This window comes from Cryptococcus neoformans, assembly GCF_000091045.1.
Source record: "Cryptococcus neoformans var. neoformans JEC21 chromosome 4 sequence".
Classification (NCBI taxonomy): Eukaryota; Fungi; Basidiomycota; class Tremellomycetes; order Tremellales; family Cryptococcaceae; genus Cryptococcus; species Cryptococcus deneoformans.
In genome coordinates, this window is record NC_006686.1 from 29,517 (window position 1) to 48,565 (window position 19,049).

The window sequence follows — 19,049 nt, forward strand, 5'->3', positions numbered from 1 at the left end:
ACTTTCTTTATCAAGAAATATCCGTTGAAGACTGTGGAGGCTTATTGGGCAACCCGTAGGATCCTCACCAATCCTTCCTTTGTTTGTCCGTCGGTTACCTTTTCTACCGCTCAGTTGTTACAACGCGAAGAAGAACAGGAAAGGGATGACGAACACCGCCATACCAAAGCAGAATCAGATGATAACTGCGCATCTATTGGCTATTACATGGTCATGCATCTGGGGAAGATACTGTAAGGCCGGATAAGAGGCATGTGGTCGATATAGGTAGGACCAATAAACATAGTGAGGGTGGAGGTATATGCCTCTAATCCATATGGGAATTGATTGTCACGGGCGTCACGTCAGTCAGCGTAGCTGCCCGGCGCTCAACTCGAATGATGTAGAACTCGACGAATGAAGGTGAAAGATTCGCGCCTAGCAGAGCCCGACGGAAGAATTGCCAGGCTGACGGAACAGAAGCTGGACTTAGAGAAAGGAATAGCCAGGGCCTGAAGGAGCAGGAGCTGGACTAAGGGCTGACTGAAGAGACTTAAAAGGAAGAATGCTCGGAGGCAAGGTAGTGAGAAAGGACAACAGGATTGATTTTCTGGGGACTATGGAACTACGAAAAACTATTTTCTTATATACCCTCCTTTCCTTCTGCTTACTCATCTCTCTCGGGAGAGAGTTATCGCTAACTCGTGGCGGTGGCGGAGCTGTGGGATTGAACACTGACCAAGTGTTGGGGAAGAAGAGGAGAGTGCTGACCAGGCGAAACGAAAGAAGAGGCGAGTCGAAAGATGCCTCGGTCGATTTTACAAGAGTCGGGCAATAAAGGTCGTCTGAGGTGGAGGTTTGTTTGGTTACTTCGGGGACGAGGTGGAATAACATCCCGTTGCCCGGTTATAGACGCCGCAGAGTGCGACTCTTGCATAACATCGTGACAGTTTGATATCCATTTTTTGTTAAGAAGGATAGAGACTTACGGAAAGCGATGTTCATAGGGGGGTGGTGAGAGCGCAAGGATCAAATATCAGCATAAGGTGGCGTCGAAGCCAAGACGAAGGAGTAACAATGGGCAGCAGAATGAGATGATGGCGGGAAACTGCCAGAGAAGAGTATAAAGGAAATCATCGCCGAGATCCTTTGCCGTTCAGAAAGCTCAGAAAGAAGGGAGAAACAAAGAAAGCTTCACGTGTTGTCGCTGTTTGAAGCTGATTTTGAAAGTTGATCCGACCTTCCCTCCAACATCCCTGGGGCTTATAGTTTCTCGCTGCTATGTCAGTCGACGAGCCAAGTTGCTGCGATATTTTTTTAGGATGGGAGAAGAAAGGCGTTTCATTCGCTTTCCGTCCGTTCCTCCTTTTATCCCTCGAGCAAATCGCTAACGGCCGCTGGGTCCGAATTTCACTATAGCGAGGCCTGCTTATTTTATAACCCCCTCTAGCCGAGCTGGGAACATTGAGGCAATTGGCCCTAGCAGGGAAGACACCAATGGGAAGGGAACTGAAAATTTTGATGTCAGGCGGGGTGTATGTCACGGGGTCATGTGAGCGTAGCTTTCCTTTACATTTCTGTTCCTTCCCATTTTTTGCCAAGGTCGCTCGCGCTTAATGCGGGGTCTCAAAAGATTCATGGGAAGAACCATTCCTGTAGGAGAAAAGAGCGAGTACTGCTTGAGCTGTTCAAGCGTCGGTAGTCTGAAAGATGATGGAGAAGATAAGATATAAAATGCCGTCATTTCAGAATTTCATCCACTCTCCCAATTTCCCCTCTGCCTTCTTATTACAATTCTACCTTACCGGGCGCACTCCTCGCAAACGAATCTACTAAGACGATGCCTTCGCGGAACGACATAAAGCCATCCATTTCTGACCCAGTCAGCGTGACGTCTACCACCGGTTTCGGTTTAGGTTTTACCCCGAGTAATACCTCAACGGACAACTCTATTACCGGTTCCTCCATAAGGGGACAGAAAATCTCTCATCCTTTCAACGTGGCTTCTAGTACTGGCTTTGTGTTGACTTCCAATAATACAGCTAACCCGCCGCCAGTTGCATCTCAAGGACTTCCTTTTTCTCGAAGTGCGCAGAGTGACGTTAACAGCGCGATAAGTGACACCAGCCGCGAGGTCGTCTTCCACCTCTATAATCCTACCACGCCTCCTCCTCACCAGACAGACAACAAATGTGGTCACACCCAGGCCTCAGCCTGGTCCTCCCCCAGCTCTTCTTATGGAGCCGGTTCCCCTCCTGACCAATCGGCGTGGTCTCCCGATTCTTCTGTGCAAGGCGGCAATTCTATCCGACTACCTCCGTCGCAGTCCAGCAACACTATTGATAGCGTAGTATTGGGCAGCGCTGTTCCAAGCCTTTCGGGGAGCGTTAGCGGCCTTGTAAGTTCAACAGGATTACCCAATTCCCTCCCCCTTCTTCCTATCTTCATGAGCCACTAGCTGACTAGCCCTTCACCAAAGTCTACAGAAACCTTCCAAACTGCCCCGTAAGATTCCCATTACTGTTTTGGTTTTGCTATCAAAGCCCCCAAGCTGATTAATTTGTCCATCGCCATCATTTGCCAGAGAACGCATGGAAAGAAGCCAACAACTGTAAAAAGTTGTCATGGCTGTTTTTTATTGCTGTACTGGTACTGCATGACGATCGGCCCTTATTATGGGAGCCTTTATTTATGCTTTGGTTCACTTACCGTTTAGATTACTGGCGAAAGGTTTACGAGATGAATGTACATAGTAATAGTTATTTATCACGATGCCATACCTTTCTACATTCTATCTTCTATATCCCAACACCTCACTCTCGCGCTCGCCAGTGACCCATCCTCGAATCTTACACAGTTATCGTTGCCCCTACATCTTCACACTGTTCTATCGCCTTTTTACTAAGCCCAGCAGTCCAACAACCATATTCTCCCCAAAAAGCCTCACCCTCTTATATTGCCAAGTCCAATGAAACTGTTCGAAAGCTCCAAGGAGGTTATAAAAGAACAGAGACAGACCCACGTCTCACGCGTCTGAGTCTCCCATACGGCTCAAGCCTTTTCAGCGAGCGGGCACGGAAGGAACGCGGAGTCAAGTGAAGTCGTCTTCCTTTTCTTTTTTCCTCACTTGTCTTTCGTCTCCAATTTTTGAGGCTTTAAGCGAGATTTATGTCGAGAATGTTGGGTTGGATGATAATGAATAGTTGTGTGACTGACAGGTTTGGTATGATGTGATGTAATAAGGGAAGGATACTTGGAACGAGGAGTCCACCTTTCTAATGAGCCCCTGAGATGAACTGCTGTAGTCGGCCAGAAAAAAAAATCATAATCGTGTTCTCGGGGCTTTTTCACCTCAAGAGCGCAACACACAAACACACCTCCGCTCCACCGGAACCATCGCTCAAACAACGATCCCGTCTGCAACCCTCCAACCATCCATAACCCCGGCCAAGTCATCGTCCATCATGTCTACTCCCCCTTCTATCCTATCAATAAACCGCTCCATAGCTTGATCCCATGCTGAGCCTTCATCGGAAAGAGAAAGCGAAGGTAGATTGTCATTGGCATTGGATGTGGTCCCGATGTTGATAACGGTGGTGGTGGGCTGGTTGACAGGAGTCTGTGAAGGATGAGGCTGAGACGAGGTCAAGATTGAGGAGGATAAACCCTCAATGGAAGTTGCCATGATTTTCTCATCGTTTTTACTTTTTTCTTTCTCTTCTACCAAACCTTCTGCCTCTTCCATCCGCTGACTAAGCACCAAACCCCTCTCGCCCGCTGCAGGGCCTCATGCCACCTCCTCATTCTCTCATACGCCTGCGGGTTTGCCGGTGCGAATGGAAGTGAAGCGGAAGAGATGAGAGATGAGGTCGCCACTACTGCTGAGTGACAAGCGACAGGGGTATGCTTGGCTTGTTTCTCGTCGTTGGAACAGATTGAAATAGAAGGTGAGTCTGAAAAAAGAGAAGTCGACAAAGGAGTAGGGGTGGCAGTAGGATTCGATAAAGATGTGGATATGAATGTAGACAGAAATGAAGTTGTTGACATGGCAGATGGAATCTCGGAGGTAGACGTCATGGGACCTTGAGGAAGAGGTACAAAGCTCGCACTCTCCCCATTTCGCCCCGTACCAGAATGAAATTGTTGAAGAGTACTTGGGCTGTTGTCTGCATGCATATTGGAGTTCAGATGTAAGCCCGCGTTGGAGTTGGAGTAGGATCGAGGATTGGAATCTGTATCCGAGTTATTATTGGAGCTCAAGTCGGAACTGATTGCAGGAAGTTTCAACCCCTGGGAGAAAAACTGCGACAAAAGCTTACCTTCCAAAGCGGCACTCGTCACTGTCGCACCGGTGGTTGACCTCACATACCCTGAGTGAGCACACTGTCGCCTCTGCTCCATCTGTTCCATTTGATTGGGGTGTTGTCCTAGTTGAGAGGACAAAAGAGGACGTGGTGATGGTAGATGTGATGGATGTGCCGAGTGTTTAGTATGACCGTCAGAAGTGTAAAATTGATGTGGGTGAGATGGCTGGGTGCGTGACGCTCCAAAATCAGGCTGCTGGCCAGAATGTGTTGATTCTTGGGCCCAAAAGTTCTCTACTGCTGCTCTGTTCGTCGCTATCTCACTCCCACGTCTCGCCTCTTGCATTCCACCAGCCCCGTCCGAAGTAGAATACGGCAATGTATGTGTTGGGATCGATATCGACATGGAATTTTGACCTGGGGTTGGCATGAGTACTGACATTTGGATAAGTGATAACCCCGGAATAGGAAGAGACGTACCTAAAAGCATAGGCGACGGCGGTGCCGGTACAGGTGCCGACATATTGGGCATGGATACAGGTATACGTAACGACGTCGAGTTGGGATTGAGGTCGAAAAGTATGACAACTTGCTTAACTAAGTTTTCAAGCAATCCAACCCTTTCACGGAGGTGTGCGTTCTCCTCTTTGAGCCGGGCTTCTTCCTCGTCAAATGAATTGGAGCTTGGCTGGATGTGGCCGAGATGAGTGTGGAAAAAATTCCCAACCCCTATCCTATCCCCATGTGTTGCTTCCCTATCATCATCGTCGTCATCCACGCCCATCTCTGACAACATCTCTTTACTCGGCGGTGTCACGCTTGCCAATCGGACGCCTGCACCGCCATTGACGAGTTCAGTGGGAAGTCCGAGATCTGTTGCTAACGAAAATACGCTTTGAGCCGGAGAGGGTTCTCGTGAGTGAGTACGAGTGCAAGAATAAGAAGTATTGGGATGGAAAGAACGCTTTGTCCAGGTGGAGACGGCGGCGGATATGGGATTTGGGTGAACCGAAGGTGATGGTGATTCTGAAGCAGACACTGATGTTGAAGACGATGTCCTCAATGTACTAAAAATTACAAAATCAGCCACTTTATTCATCCGCAATAGCAAGTGTAACATATATTAACAAAAGTGACTTACCTGGGCCCACTTATCTCAGTCACATTTTCTGTACTTTCTTTTTTGGCTTTGGGTTTGGCATTGGGCGGCCCAGCTCTGAGAGCTTGATTTTCTGCCTCTAGCTCGAGGACCCTACTCTCTAGCCAAGCTAGATGGGCTTTGCGTTGGTTGCGAGATCTTTGGGCTGACTCTCGGTTACGTATCGTCTATTGGAGAATTAGCGTTAAAGCTTTCCACAATTTCAAAAAGGCGATATGAGATTAGAGAGGTGAAGGCAAAAGTGAAAGAATGTCAAGCATCAAGAGAAGCAATAAAAGTGGGAGTTAGAATTGTCTCAGGAGTTAACCGGCAATCCCATGAAAGATCATTTCAAGAACAGTTGTATCTCGAACTTTTAACTGTACCCACGTCCACAAAGCAATAGATAGAATTCTACGTATTTCCCTTTGTACGCCCGGAGAACGTCACTCGTGAAAAGACATGAAAGTTATAACTCACTCTTGCCTCTTTTCTGGCTAGCTTTGCTTTCATTTCATCATCCACATCATCATCCTCTTCCGACAATTCTGAAACTTCTTTTATCGCTCTAGCAGCCGCCGGGAGAGTTGCCCGGCGCTGGAGTTTATTTGGTGCGTAGGAACGTGATGGAGTTGGGCGTTTTGGGGGCATGTTCGTTCGAAAGTTGCCTTCTACGCCTGGAAAGCTGTATTTAGACTGCTCTCTTTGCTCGTCCTCCTCGTTCTGACCAGCCTTTCAGTCGCTTCCAGTTTTAACCAGCTTGCCCCGGTTACAGCCAAATCCTGCTCGTCCCTTTCAAACACCGCTGATCAGCCCATGTTGTGATCGTTCGTCATCCCCTCGCTGTACTCACCTGTTTGCTGTCGTTCGAAACAGATGTTTGAAGGGAACTTTCGGGTTGACTATTGAAAAAAGTTTAGCATACTGAAGAAAAAAAATCAAGGACCAATTAGACAAATGGAAAGAGCCAAGGCGATGGGAACTCCCAATTACACCTTATCGGCCGATTATCATAGTAAGTCTCATGCCATTACGACCTTTTGATTACCGCTAATAAACAACGATCAGATCTTCTATTTATTTTTGATTCCGCTATTTACTAACCAGCCTCCCAATAGATGTTATAACGCCGTCTGTAATAATCGGAACAGGCAAGAGCTAGTTCAGGGTCCGTCTGACAACCGTCCGAAATAATCAGATAAGCCCACATGCAACGTCCCTGATTCTCCGCACCCGAATTTTGTCTTCTCTGGCTTTTTACCCTTTTTAATACTGTACCTTTTCGTTCTCGAAGTAGAGCTGTTCTTCACCGTATATTCCCGGTTCCCGACGCAGTGACATGCGTAATCGGTCGCTCATCGATCACTGTTCACTCGTTACTCCAAATAAAGATCTGAAGTCCCAGGGGTTTTTCTAATCGTACCTCGTACACCATCATACATGTGACTAGCCATTAGAGCTTCTGGCAACTGGGATGATGGGCTAGTCGTAGTAATTGGCACTTGCCCACATTTGTGGCTTGGATAATTGCCTAACCCAGGAATGACAAGCAGAGCGACGTGCCGATAAACCACATTTTCTAACCCCATTCAGTTGCCACTGGCCAAGAATAAGCCTCAGGGCTGCGCTTTTCTCGTTGAGCTCTCGTCGTCCGCTCTTTCATCACTCGTTCCTCTTCAACGGCTCCATGCTTCCCCCCTCCACGCCTTCACCGCTCACGGCTACGAAATGCCTAGGATTGGAATGCGATTGAAATCGCCAAGACATTTATTGAGGTGATTTTGAAATAATGCCGAATAGAATAAGCGAAAGGCTAAGTCGAAACAACATACATATACTGCGGTGATCTAACTTCCTTAAAATTCAATCTCTCAACCTATCAGCCGAACAACATACGCTCCTGCTAGGGATTAAACGGGTGTTCTGTTCTAGCGGCCGAAAATGATGTATCAACATTAAAGAGCAAGCTATCGAATTGAATAGGATTAGAAAGATCCGTCGTCATGATAAAATGACAAGTAACTTCTGATGAAGCTGCAGGGTCTCAGAGGGGAGTCGAAAAAGAGATTAGGCATTCCAAAGGATAATGAAGGCAAAGAGGACCATGATAACTATTTTAAGACCATTTATGACCATTTACGACCTAGCGAAGGCCCGGATGCACAAAGCTATCTATTTCTACAGCCGTAGGCACATTTGTACATATGAAATTACAATGAATTGGCACGGTCGTGAGACAGTAATAAACTGCCGTCGATATAGCTGCTACATGTAGAAGGATAATGACCGGTTAAGTAAATCGGTTAGGTGAACTAATTATCTTAATTTATGTAGAGACTTCTCGTCTTCACCCCTAACCTCTATATTCACTGCTCCTCTCGTGCTCTCAGCAGTCAAAGGGAGGACTCGTAGAAGCAATAGATTTAGAGGAGCAAACATCTCCTTCATCACCGCAGGCGCGGGGAAATCGTTGTTGTAATTAAGAGCTTGTTTAGGCAGCTTTCGCCTTTACTAACTTACCCACGATCGGCGTCGAGTACGTATTTTTTGAGAGTCCGGCGTTGATGATAGTTTGTAGATAGCCGAGCAAGTAAGGGTTCTCCTCCTCAGTAAAGCTACTAGAGAGCAAGACTTGGCAGTTTGAAGTCTGTGCGCGGCTGAGAGGGGTCGGTCTGGAGAATTATGATAATGTACCGAAAGTGTTCGAGAGTAGGAGGAAAGGAAAAAATAGTGACTGGATGGACGTAAATAAATACGCACTGCACTCTGGCACCGCAATGCGTGAAACAAACAACGCGTCGACAAGACTTCAATTTTGACGAGCGGCACAATTACGTAACTCTTGCTCTCAGCCTGGAGCAAAAACAAATCGAAATCGAGCTGTACAAATGTGGGCTTCTTCGCATCATTAATCAGTTATTAAGAAATCAGACGTGGATCCATGCCATCCAGCTCCACTACACCCATCGTTGTCAGTGACGACAGCGACGCCGATGACTTCTTTCCTCGTAAAGACGTATCTGCGAACCGGAGCGGGGAAAGCAAAGAGAGGATAAGTGAGGAGTTTGTAAAAGGAGAGAAGGGTGGAGATTTGAACTTAGATGCAAGGGATGCTATCAAGACGACGCTCGCAAAGCTAGATACTGAGGTGGGCCCGGCCTCAAATTTTTGTACAAACGAGTAGTATACGGCTAACACAGAATCGAGATTGCCGAAGTCGTTGCTCAGCTTGAGCCTCTGCAAGCTTTACATGCATCTCTCACCGCCGAACGTCGTGCACTAGAGTTCCAGTTATCCTCAATATCTAGAAATCCGTGCCCGTCGGACAGCCTATTCTCCACTGCTGCCAATACAATCGACTACCAGTCATCATGTTTTCCCTTTTCTTCTGCTATAGCTGCAACACTTAGAAACACTTTCAACCTCAACAAGTTCAGGCTATGTCAGGAAGGTGTGATCAACGCTGCTGTAGATGATCGAGATATCGTCTGTGTGATGCCGACGGGAGGAGGAAAGAGCCTGACGTATCAGTTACCGGCGGTGATGGGTAGAGGTCTGACAGTGGTGGTCAGCCCGCTTTTGGCGTTAATATGGGATCAGGTCAGAGCATTGAAAGAGATCGGAATAGAGTGCGTGGTAAGTGTAGAGTAAAATCCGATTCTATTACAAAGCTGATCTATGTAAGATGTTGACTGGCAGTACAAGTACTCAAGAGCAGAATGAGATTTATAAACGATTGAGAGATGGGCCGTCTCATGGCGAAAAGGAGATACGAGTATGTCTTATCGTATCCAGTGACATTCGAACTACTTACCATGCTGTTGATAGCTTTGTTATGTCACTGTAAGCAGATCAGTCTCCCATGGACGACGCGCATAGCACTGATGTCTGAATCTCGTAGCCCGAGAAGGTGTCAAAATCAAAGAGGTTCATGTCTGTGCTAGAAAAGATGAACCAATCAGGCCGATTGAGTGAGTTCTTCGAAAGTTCTATTACTGGAGCCTTGACCGATGATTAAATTTTAGGACGATTTGTCATTGGTAAGCTCTCTGACAGGAATAGGCAGACATAACTGATTGACATTATAAGACGAGGCACACTGTTGCAGCCAACTTGGACATGGTCAGCCTACTTGCAGACAAAATGTAATCTTGGAAGGATGGCTGACATCGTAATGACAGACTTTAGGCCAGATTACAAAAAACTGTCGATGTTGAAAACTCTTTTTCCGCGAGTTCCTATACAAGCTGTAGTAGGTTACATAAAGCATAACTATAAATTGCAGTAATTTACGCCATCGAATGTATAGACAGCAACCCTCAGCTCAAAAACGCTGCCTGACCTTCTTAAAATACTACGTCTCGGACCTATAACAGACGGACGCAGTATGCTCATCTGTCCTCTTCTTTCCGCATAAATCACTGAGTATTCGTTCCACGATCCTTTCTAGGCTCGAAGACCACTGGTACAGTATTCTTTTCCTCCCCCCTCTTCCGCCCCAACCTCCATTACAAAGTCCTACCTAAAGCGTCAAATGCGAAAACGGCCATTGCAGAGATGGGCAGATGGATACAGGATAAACACCCGTACGTCACCCTGCTTCGCAGTCGCCATCCTCTCTCAATGGGCCCCAAGGAGAGAGCTGACGAGACTGTAGTGGAGAGAGCGGGATTGTGTATTGTCTTAGTAAAAAGGTATGTCTTTGGCAAATCTCATCGTTTGACCAGCATTGCCAATTCAGGAGAGATGAGGGGCTGATAAATCTACCTGATAGGACGCGGAAACAGTCGCAGAAGAGCTGAAAGGATGGTCAAATGGTAGTATCAAAGTAAGCCATCTTCTCCCGCTGACTTTTTTCCTTCTGATCCAGCAAATGATCGCAATCTAACTCCACAATACAGACAGGCGTATACCATGCAGGAATAGATGATACCGAGAAAGAGACAATCCATGTTAAGTGGCGCGAAGGAAAAATCAAGTGAGTTGTAATCGTCATTGTGCAACGCTCTCAGAGTTCACAACTTATGTGGCATTACAGTTGTATCTGCGCTACAATCGCTTTTGGATTAGGTATTGATAAAGGCGACGTTAGATATGTCATCCGTAAGTCTTCCACCTCAGTACAAGTACAAGCCATATGTTGCATTAACGTCCACCTCGTAGACCATTCTGTGAGCCGACTCCCTCCGAATGGCTACTCTTTTTTCCACATCGTACAGCTAACCCAGTAAAGATGTCTAAATCACTCGAGGGATATTATCAAGAAACGGGACGAGCAGGGAGAGACGGAAAAGACTCTGACTGTGTGCTATTCTATCGTGGACAGGATGCGACACGCCTGGCTGGGCTGATCTATACGGATGTAGATGGTACCGGAAAGCGTGAGTGAATTGATGGTCACTTTCTGTCATATGTATACATCTGGCTGATGAAGCAGACAGTGCATGAAATGCTGAGGTTTGCGCAGGACCTGAGAACTTGTCGAAAAGTGGCTTTTGCCAAGGTTAGTTATCCTACTTTTCAAAATCGAAGGAAGAAAAGGGATGCTGATCAGACATATAAAGTACTTTTCCGCCTCTGCGCATCTCTCCACTGCCTCATGGGACAATCCTACCTCCCTCTCTTCCTCAGACTCAGACTCTACTTCCACCTCACCTTGCGAGATATGCGACAACTGTCTCCGACCCCCTTCTTCCATCTCTACCCGCGACGTCACCCTCGAATCATGGAAGATCCTTCGTATAGCACAAGAAGTCGTCAAGCAAAGTGGAAGGGTAACGTTGCCAAACCTTGCGAGCCTCACGAGAGGCCTGGGTGGAGGTAGTTTCGGGGTAGTCGGTGGCGGAGAAGGAAAGAAGGGGAAAAAGCAAAAAAGTACAGGGGAAAGGGGGTATATTGATATCGAAGAGTTTGGAGGAAAAGTGGCGATGAGTGCTGATGTATGTTCCCTTTTCCAAATCACGGCAACAAATCTGTGTCGCTGACTTTTAATCATATACAGGATGTCGAAGTCCTGATTATTCATCTCCTTCTCATCGGCTACCTCCAAGACTCTTACCACGCCACCGCGTTCTCAGTCAACGTCTACGTCATTCCGTCCCCTGCCGCTGTCCGTCTCACTCGTATGGAGAGAGAAGAAATCGAAGCAGGACGAGGAGTGAGGGTGGAGTGCACGTTCGCGGTCCCTCAGAGGAAGGAAAAGAAAGCTCCCGGGAATGGTTCAAACAAGGTCGCTGTGAAAAGGAAGAAGGGAGAGGAGGACGATGAGTTTGACCAAGCAGGTGGTAGTAGCGGTAGAAAGCTTGGGGGGAATATGGACTTTGTAGGCACTGGCGGAAGGAAACCCGGCAACGCCAAAAAGGCCAGAACCCAAACTCACCCACAAGATGAAAACAGAGAAGAAGAAGAATATGAATACTTTTCCGACGTCTACGGTGGTTTGTACTCCGACGGTGACATCGATCAAGAGGCGGATCAGCAGCATGGCGGTGACGGTGATGATTGGAATGGTGATGGCGATGAGATGGAGGAAGATGACGAGCCGAAGGATGATTGGGATGAGATGATTGGTGACGGATGGAGGGATGAAGGGGGTTGGAAGGTACTTAATGCCGGTTCTGGCTCCGGTTCTGGTACTGGTACTGGAAGAGCGAAGGGACAAGGAGCCAACGGAGGCGGGAAGCAAAGGGCAGCCATTGTAACCGACAGCGACTAAGTAAGGCGCTCTTGTACACGACTCATTGTACAAAACATCATCCCATCCAGCATCATGTTTCTATCAATAATTCCTGTATTTGCATGTCATGATACCTGTCCCATGTGTCTCACATTGTGTATTGTATTCATAAACATTTCATTCGTCAAACAATCTATTACTTTACATGCTAAGAAGATACAAAAAAAGATGATTAAACTGTCTATGCTCATTCAACTGCGTTTTCGCTCCATCAATCGATCGATATAGAACCAAGAGCCAGCTCAGCCCTTTCCTTCATCCCCTTTTCTCTTTTCTTATCCCTTTTCTTTCCGTATTATGCCTCATAACAGTCTGACAACAGGGCCCAAGTTCCAAGAACCTTATTAAAACCCCTTTCCAGAAGGCTTGAACCCAAAATCATATATCGTCTTTTCAAAACTCTTCAAATGCTCGTCATCCCTCCAATGTACAATCTCTATCGGCGACTGGCTCCAGTCCGGTTCGACGACACCTACCCATTCCGGTGCAGGTGTATCATCGGCCCCATCACCGTCAGCAGAAGTAGATTGGGGGGTAAGCGCGGCAGAGGCGGAAAGGGCGGCACGTCGAGCGGCATCTTCTTCTTGTCGTTCTGTCGGCCTTGGGTCGATATACTCCAAGTCGATACTATAAATATCTTGTCAGCTAAAAGATCCCATCATCCGAGACCATAGTGCCTGGCCGTGTGCCAAATGCCAAACGTAATCAATGGATAAAGAAAAAACAAACTCACCACAAAGCCGAGGTCACCCCTCCATGATACTTGACTTTCACCCCCCTCTCCCTCGCCGCCCTCCTCATCACCATCTCCTTTGCCTCCCCTCTCGCTCTCCCATCTTCCCCCGCATCCGCCAACATATCACAATCCACATCCCCCAATCCTCTCTTATCCCCATCCTCCGGCTTCCTTTCCGGTTCGCCCAGTCTCGCCGTGGCGGGGGTCGCAGGCCAAGTGTTGAAGAGCGGCAACTGCTTTGTCCGGCCCCACGAATAGCCCCGGCCGACACCCGAGGGTATTTGTTTGAGAAGGTTATAGTGCACAAAGAGGGGTTCGCCCCATGAATCGTGTTGGAGCATAGTATGCGCGCAGAAATCGCCAGAAGCTGTACCAGAAGGAAGAGCTCCAGCGCCCACCCAGCGGCCGGGGACGGCCCATCGTTTTCGAAGAGCGAGGAGAGCCCAGCGAAAGGTGTCCTTGTCGCCGTCGGAAAATGCAAACCACTTTTCGTCATTCTTTATCAGCTCGGTTCGATTTCCATATTTTATTAAACAGACGAAAGAAAAAAAAAAGAAAAAAATACAAAGAGAGAACACTCACAAAATGATGATTCTCAAGCATATACTGTACCAACAAAAACACATCTAAATGCCTTTTCTTATCTATAAACATCTGCCCCGTCTCCATCTCCCACTCATTCCTGCATTTTACCCCCATAATCGCCCATATGGGATTATTCGCCGACGTCTTCCAATAATCCGGGGTGGCCCATATTCCCAATCTCTTGTAATTCGGCGCATCGAACATGTATAAAGGGTCCCGGGTCGGGACCGAGTCGGAATCGATGTAGAGGACTTCTTGCCATGGACACTGGACGACAGCGAGGGCTTTGAGGTGGTATGACTTGTTCTTGCCCTTGTCCCGTGTTTGGCCTTTGGCTTCGACGAGGCGGGCACCCAACTCGGCGAGTTCGGTACGGATCGGGTCATCGGCAGGTGGGGCTTCGGACGGAAAATGGTACTGCAAGGGCGTACCAGGGGTAGTGTCAGCTGCTTGCGCCCAAAAAAAAACCTTATTTATGGAAAAAAAGAGAGCACTTACAATTTCGACAGGCAGCTCGCTTCCATAACTCCTCAACATTTGCAGACTCCATTTTACTCTCTGCAAGGTATCTGCATTGCCCGCAACCGTCACAATCCCCCTCCCCTTTCCGTATTTCTCATGTTCTCTCCTTTTCAACACCCCTTCCATATGATCTACAAGCTCCATCCTATACTTGTGGAGCAGCGTCCGGTTCAATGACGCCCACGTATTCGCGGAATGCTGAATCATGTGCGTGTTGTGTTGTTCGGAAATGGTAGAGCATTGTTCGAGGTTCCAAGCCACGAATCCGCCTGCCTCGACTTCGCCTTCAACCTCGCCCCGACCACCTGGGGCATTCTTCCATGCGTCGAGTCGTTCGCGCAGAGTAGCGTCGAGGGGAAGAGGTTCAGAGGAGATATCAATCTCGCGAACACCGTGTGGGCTTGAGGTGGGAGGTATATAAGGGACGTGAGACTCTGTGTGTGTAGAAGCAGGGTGAGCCTCTGTTTGAGTAGAAGCAGGGCGAGACTTTGTTTGAGTAGAAGCAGGGTTGTACTTTTCCGCAAGCTGAAGCTATTGATTGTTCTCCCGTAAGCCTTCTTTCAATTGTAAAATGGAATCAAAAAAATAAAACATACAGCAGTTCCACTTCGATGCAACACCAGCACCGCCAAACCAAGCACCATAAATAGCATCAACGCCCTCCTCAGCACACCTTGCGGAACGACCCCTTGCCTCAAGACCATCCTCATCCTCGCCCATCGCCCGCTGGCATTAGTGTGCGCCGTCGCCGGAAAGGGATATCCACTTTCAAGCACCTTGGGAGACATTGGTAAAAGTGGTGAACGAGAGTTGGTGAAGGCGGCAGAAGATGGCGAGCTGTCAGGGATAGGTGATAGTTGGGAAGAAGATGGTTGGTGGGGTGGGTAAGGGGAAGAGAAGAATGGGGAGGATTTTTCGCTGATTGGGATGTGGAGTTTGGTGGGGGGTTTCATGATCTACTCTGGCAGTCGCTGTTGTCGTGGAGTTGAGCTAACGAGACTACAGTGATAGGGCCGGGGGACGAGATCTCTTAGCACGTGCAGGCTATATACTGTTCTCCAAGAGAAAAGCTGTACCAATGCTGTAAAGTCTTCCAAGTCAGCGTACAGCCCAGCGTAGCCGCAGCGATATTTTGGGAGGAGAGGGATGCATCTCGTAAATGGCGCATTGCTGCAGCGAAATGAACACTCGCAGTTAGTCTGCTTTTAGCCGCAGCTGAAAAAAAGAACAAATGAGGTCCCTCGCTCGCAATGACGCGCTTGGGAGTCTGGACCTCACTATTATTAACTGCGCTGGCGAAAGGCGGCCACCGCCGCGCGACGCTCGCTCGGTATGGAAGGTAGCAAGTATGCAATGCAGAGCTGTGGTGGGTGGAGGGGGGGAGGGGGGGAGAGGGAGGGAGGGAGGGAGAGGGAGGGAGGGAGGGAGGGAGGGAAAACAGGGGCAGGAAAATACGCCCAACTCACGGAAGACTGGCTAGGCTCACGCCGCTGCGATATTTTTTTCCGCTGATCTCTTTCCGTTCCTGGACCCGTCGCCCTTTGCCCACGATCGTCGATCGAACTGTTTTTGTCAAGTTGTGGGGTTGGTGTAAAAGCGTACGCGACCGGGATGATGAGTGAAAGAAATGGAAAGTGTGGATCAGATATGAGATGCATCTGCCAAAAAAAAATTACATACGGCAGCCGTAGCCCGCTGTATGCACGAGCGACTAACATCGATCTCTGAGTGACGTCTTGCTCTTGCTCTGACCGACAACGAAAAATGTCGACCAGGCAAATTAAAAAGTCGAGGCGTCCAGAAAAGCCCTTTCTTGCCGCTTGACATGCCGAAAATAAATAACCTATGACATAATTCCATCCTAACGGGGCCTCACATCGGAAGCTTTTCTCTCTTATTAACCGATCACTCTTCTTATTAATTAAGCCCTTCATTTTGACGAACTCTATCAACCAGTCCTCCACAAGGTCCTCCACCAGACTCGCCGATAACAAGCCTTGTTGTTCCATAATATCATTCCGTCATGAATCATATCGCCATATCCCGTAATCCACGCTGTGCAAGCCAGACGACCAGTTTGTATCCGGCTCTGGGTCGTACATGACACTTTTGTAATGGTTTACTGTTTCTAATTACAAAACGTGATGCAAATAGATGAGTATTATACGTCACGTGACTAGGCTCCAATATTTTGTTTCTCGACATCCACTTTCATGCGACTGTAGATACGGAACCTGTTTATTTATCACATAACATTTCCAATTCGAAATAGAATCAAAATGGGCAGACCTCGAGGAAAAAAGCACGGCGGTGTGAGTGCAAACTAGACTGTGAAGAGCTCTACTAATAAAATTCCAGCGAGGCGGTGGACGAGCTCCTCAGACTCGAGACAACGGAGCCGGCGAATGGAAGGTGTTCAGCCCTGCTGACTACAAGAACGAGGCATTCGAGGCGTACTACAAGGTGATCCTAATGTATTGTTGAAGATTTATATACGCTGACGCTTTTTACACAGGAGCAAAACATCATGACCCCCGAAGAATGGCCCGAATTCATGTCCAGCCTCAAACAAGAACTTCCCTTGACTTTCCGAGTTACAGGCTCCCGAGCCCACGCCGAGACTATCAACGACATCATCAAGGACACATACGTTCCCAACATGCAGAATGTCGAGTTTGAAGGCAAAAAGTACAACCCCCCAACCCAGCTTGCCTGGTATCCTGGTCAGCTCGCATGGCAGGTCAACGCTCCCAAGCGTGTTGTGAGAAAGACGGAGCCTTTCAAGAACTTTCAAAGATTCTTGGTTGGAGAAACCGAGGTTGGAAATCTGAGCAGGCAGGAGGCAGTTTCTATGATTCCCCCTTTGTTCCTCGACGTTCAACCCCACCACCACTGCCTCGACATGTGTGCCGCCCCTGGTTCCAAGACTGCCCAAATCATTGAAGCTCTCAACCCCCATCACACTACCTCTACCGGTCTTCTTATTGCAAATGATTCCGACTACAAGCGAACCCACATGCTTGTCCATCAGACTGGTAGAATGCCGAGCAAAGGACTGATGGTTACCAACTTTGACGCTTCCATGTTCCCCGCCATCAAGTTGGAAGAGGGCAAGAACCTCCAGTTTGACCGAATCCTCGCCGATGTACCCTGTAGCGGCGACGGTACCCTCCGCAAGAATATGGAAATTTGGGCCAAGTGGGGTGTCGCCGACGGCAACTCCCTTCACTCTCTTCAGCTTCGTATCCTCGAACGCGCCATGAACATGCTCAAACCCGGCGGTCGATTGGTTTACTCTACCTGCTCCCTCAATCCCTCTGAAGACGAATCCGTCATCGCCGCCGCACTACTCAAACACACTCAATTCTCTCTCGTAGACGTTTCATCAGATTTGCCTGAATTGAAGAGGAGGCCGGGAATGGACAAGTGGAAAGTTGCGACCCAGGAAGGCAAGGATGGGGAGATTCACTGGTACGAAACATTTGATGAATACAGGAAGGCTGTGGATGAGGGCAAGGAGAAGGAAAAGGGCGAGAAGGGTAAGGGCTTGCCGAGCAGTTTATGGGCGCCCGAAAACGTGGAGAGTCTCAATCTCAACAGATGGTGCGTTTTGTTATGCCAAACAAAATCGAGCTCGTAACTGATAAAAGCAGTATGAGATTATTACCCCACGACCAGGACACTGGCGGTTTCTTCGTCGCCGTTCTTGAGCGAGCTGGTGCCTCTCAAACTTCATCACTCAAGAGGCAAGCGAGTCCGGTGGAGGGGGAGGCGGAGATCAAGCGAGCGAGGGAAAAGTCACCCGCGCCTGCCGCGTCTGCTGAGGCTGAAGCTGCCCCTGCGGCTGCGGCTGCGGCTGCCGAGAGTGCAGTTAAGGCAGAGAAGCCAGTGACAACCAAGAAGGAAAAGAGGGATAACTCTTTCAAGGAGGATCCATACTCCTATGTCGACCCTTCCCACGCAGAAGTCAAGGCCATCATGTAAGCTGCACGCTTCCGTTGATAAAGTCAAGCTGACAGACGTTTGCAGCGAAAAGTTCCAGTTCAAGGACACTTTCCCCAGAGACAACTTGTTGGTTAGGAACGAGTACGGAGACCCCCTTCGAACCATGTACCTTACCAATGACATTGTCAAGGTACGCTCCATACTCAGTTCACGTCTTACACGCTAACCATTATTCAGCAAATCATCCTTAACAACGATTACACCCGCATGCGTCTCATCTCCGCCGGTATCAAATCCTTCACTCGTCAAGATTCGGCCACATCCAAAAATTCTGAGCTGATCTGCAAGTGGCGTCCCCCAATCGACGGTATCCTCGAGCTCCTCCCTCACCTCGGCGACGGTGTCCTCATCGAAGGTACCCTCTCCGAACTCCGCACCTTGCTTGAAGACCACTACCCTGCTCTCGAAAAGTTCAAGAGGAGTGAATGGAAAGAGGAGATGGAGAAACGCGAGATGGGCGCCGCTGTTGTCAAGTTTAACGCTGGGAACTGCGATGGCGGCGAACTCAAGTTGCCGATGTATCTTCCTATCTGGAAGGCCAAGATGAGTTTGAGCTTGATGATCGATAAGCGAGAGAAGAGGTGAAGTATATTTCCTTCCGACTTGGTGAGAGCACACGTTGACTTTTGAAATTAGTATTCTCTCACTGCGAACATTTGGCGAGGACATTTGCAAACCTCCTCCTATTCAGTCCGATCAGAAGGTCGCTTCTGCCTCTACTGATCCCACTCCAGCCTCTACTGATCCCACTCCAGCGGAGAAGGAGGCACAGAAAATGGAAGATCTTGTCGCCGGCGACGCAGAGGGTGAGGGAAAGCCTGGGGTAGCTCTGGCCACTGAAGGAGGTGAGGAGGTGGTGGCTTGAAAAGAAACAATTTTGGTTCCATATTGTCTTCTTTCATTTCAATTATTCATGGCATTGCAATGTATGTCAATGGCAGGTTATAATCGAAGCAAGTCAAACGTCCTTATGAATGAGTCCAAACATAATAACATTCCCCCCACCAATAGTCATCGAGCAAGCTCTACGTTGGGACGAAATAG

The 19,049-nt window shown here is 48.3% G+C and overlaps 5 protein-coding genes across 5 annotated transcripts; 3 read left to right on the forward strand and 2 right to left on the reverse strand.

Annotated features, from left to right (window-relative positions):
- Positions 1–1,753: 1,753 nt before the first annotated feature.
- Positions 1,754–2,743, forward strand: CND00095 (hypothetical protein). Its single transcript, XM_024658474.1, has 3 exons — positions 1,754–2,377; positions 2,459–2,484; positions 2,564–2,743. The coding sequence occupies exons 1-3, from the start codon at positions 1,820–1,822 to the stop codon at positions 2,592–2,594; spliced, it is 615 nt and encodes a 204-aa protein (XP_024514328.1). The 5' UTR covers positions 1,754–1,819; the 3' UTR covers positions 2,595–2,743.
- Positions 2,736–6,369, reverse strand: CND00100 (conserved hypothetical protein). Its single transcript, XM_024656925.1, has 6 exons — positions 6,275–6,369; positions 5,902–6,213; positions 5,425–5,609; positions 4,764–5,350; positions 4,299–4,700; positions 2,736–4,211 (listed from the first exon to the last, which is right to left on the reverse strand). Exons 2-6 carry the CDS (start codon positions 6,070–6,072, stop codon positions 3,700–3,702), a joined length of 1,857 nt encoding a protein of 618 aa, XP_024512705.1. The 5' UTR covers positions 6,073–6,213; positions 6,275–6,369; the 3' UTR covers positions 2,736–3,699.
- Positions 6,370–8,285: 1,916 nt separating this feature from the next.
- CND00110 (ATP-dependent DNA helicase, putative) lies at positions 8,286–12,243 on the forward strand. Its single transcript, XM_024656926.1, has 19 exons — positions 8,286–8,569; positions 8,629–9,057; positions 9,107–9,196; positions 9,250–9,264; positions 9,323–9,392; positions 9,447–9,461; positions 9,511–9,543; positions 9,603–9,673; positions 9,731–9,806; positions 9,872–10,007; positions 10,079–10,115; positions 10,196–10,249; positions 10,323–10,399; positions 10,460–10,524; positions 10,585–10,592; positions 10,655–10,802; positions 10,863–10,924; positions 10,986–11,360; positions 11,423–12,243. The coding sequence occupies exons 1-19, from the start codon at positions 8,363–8,365 to the stop codon at positions 12,134–12,136; spliced, it is 2,682 nt and encodes an 893-aa protein (XP_024512700.1). The 5' UTR covers positions 8,286–8,362; the 3' UTR covers positions 12,137–12,243.
- Positions 12,244–12,254: 11 nt separating this feature from the next.
- CND00120 (expressed protein) lies at positions 12,255–15,152 on the reverse strand. Its single transcript, XM_024656927.1, has 5 exons — positions 14,597–15,152; positions 13,977–14,531; positions 13,476–13,895; positions 12,891–13,378; positions 12,255–12,784 (listed from the first exon to the last, which is right to left on the reverse strand). The coding sequence occupies exons 1-5, from the start codon at positions 14,951–14,953 to the stop codon at positions 12,502–12,504; spliced, it is 2,103 nt and encodes a 700-aa protein (XP_024512704.1). The 5' UTR covers positions 14,954–15,152; the 3' UTR covers positions 12,255–12,501.
- A 1,063-nt stretch (positions 15,153–16,215) lies between these two features.
- On the forward strand, positions 16,216–19,048 carry CND00130 (tRNA (cytosine-5-)-methyltransferase, putative). The gene is made up of 7 exons (XM_024656928.1): positions 16,216–16,312; positions 16,359–16,463; positions 16,516–17,603; positions 17,654–17,980; positions 18,030–18,135; positions 18,183–18,586; positions 18,642–19,048. The coding sequence occupies exons 1-7, from the start codon at positions 16,280–16,282 to the stop codon at positions 18,868–18,870; spliced, it is 2,292 nt and encodes a 763-aa protein (XP_024512706.1). The 5' UTR covers positions 16,216–16,279; the 3' UTR covers positions 18,871–19,048.
- Position 19,049: the final 1 nt, after the last annotated feature.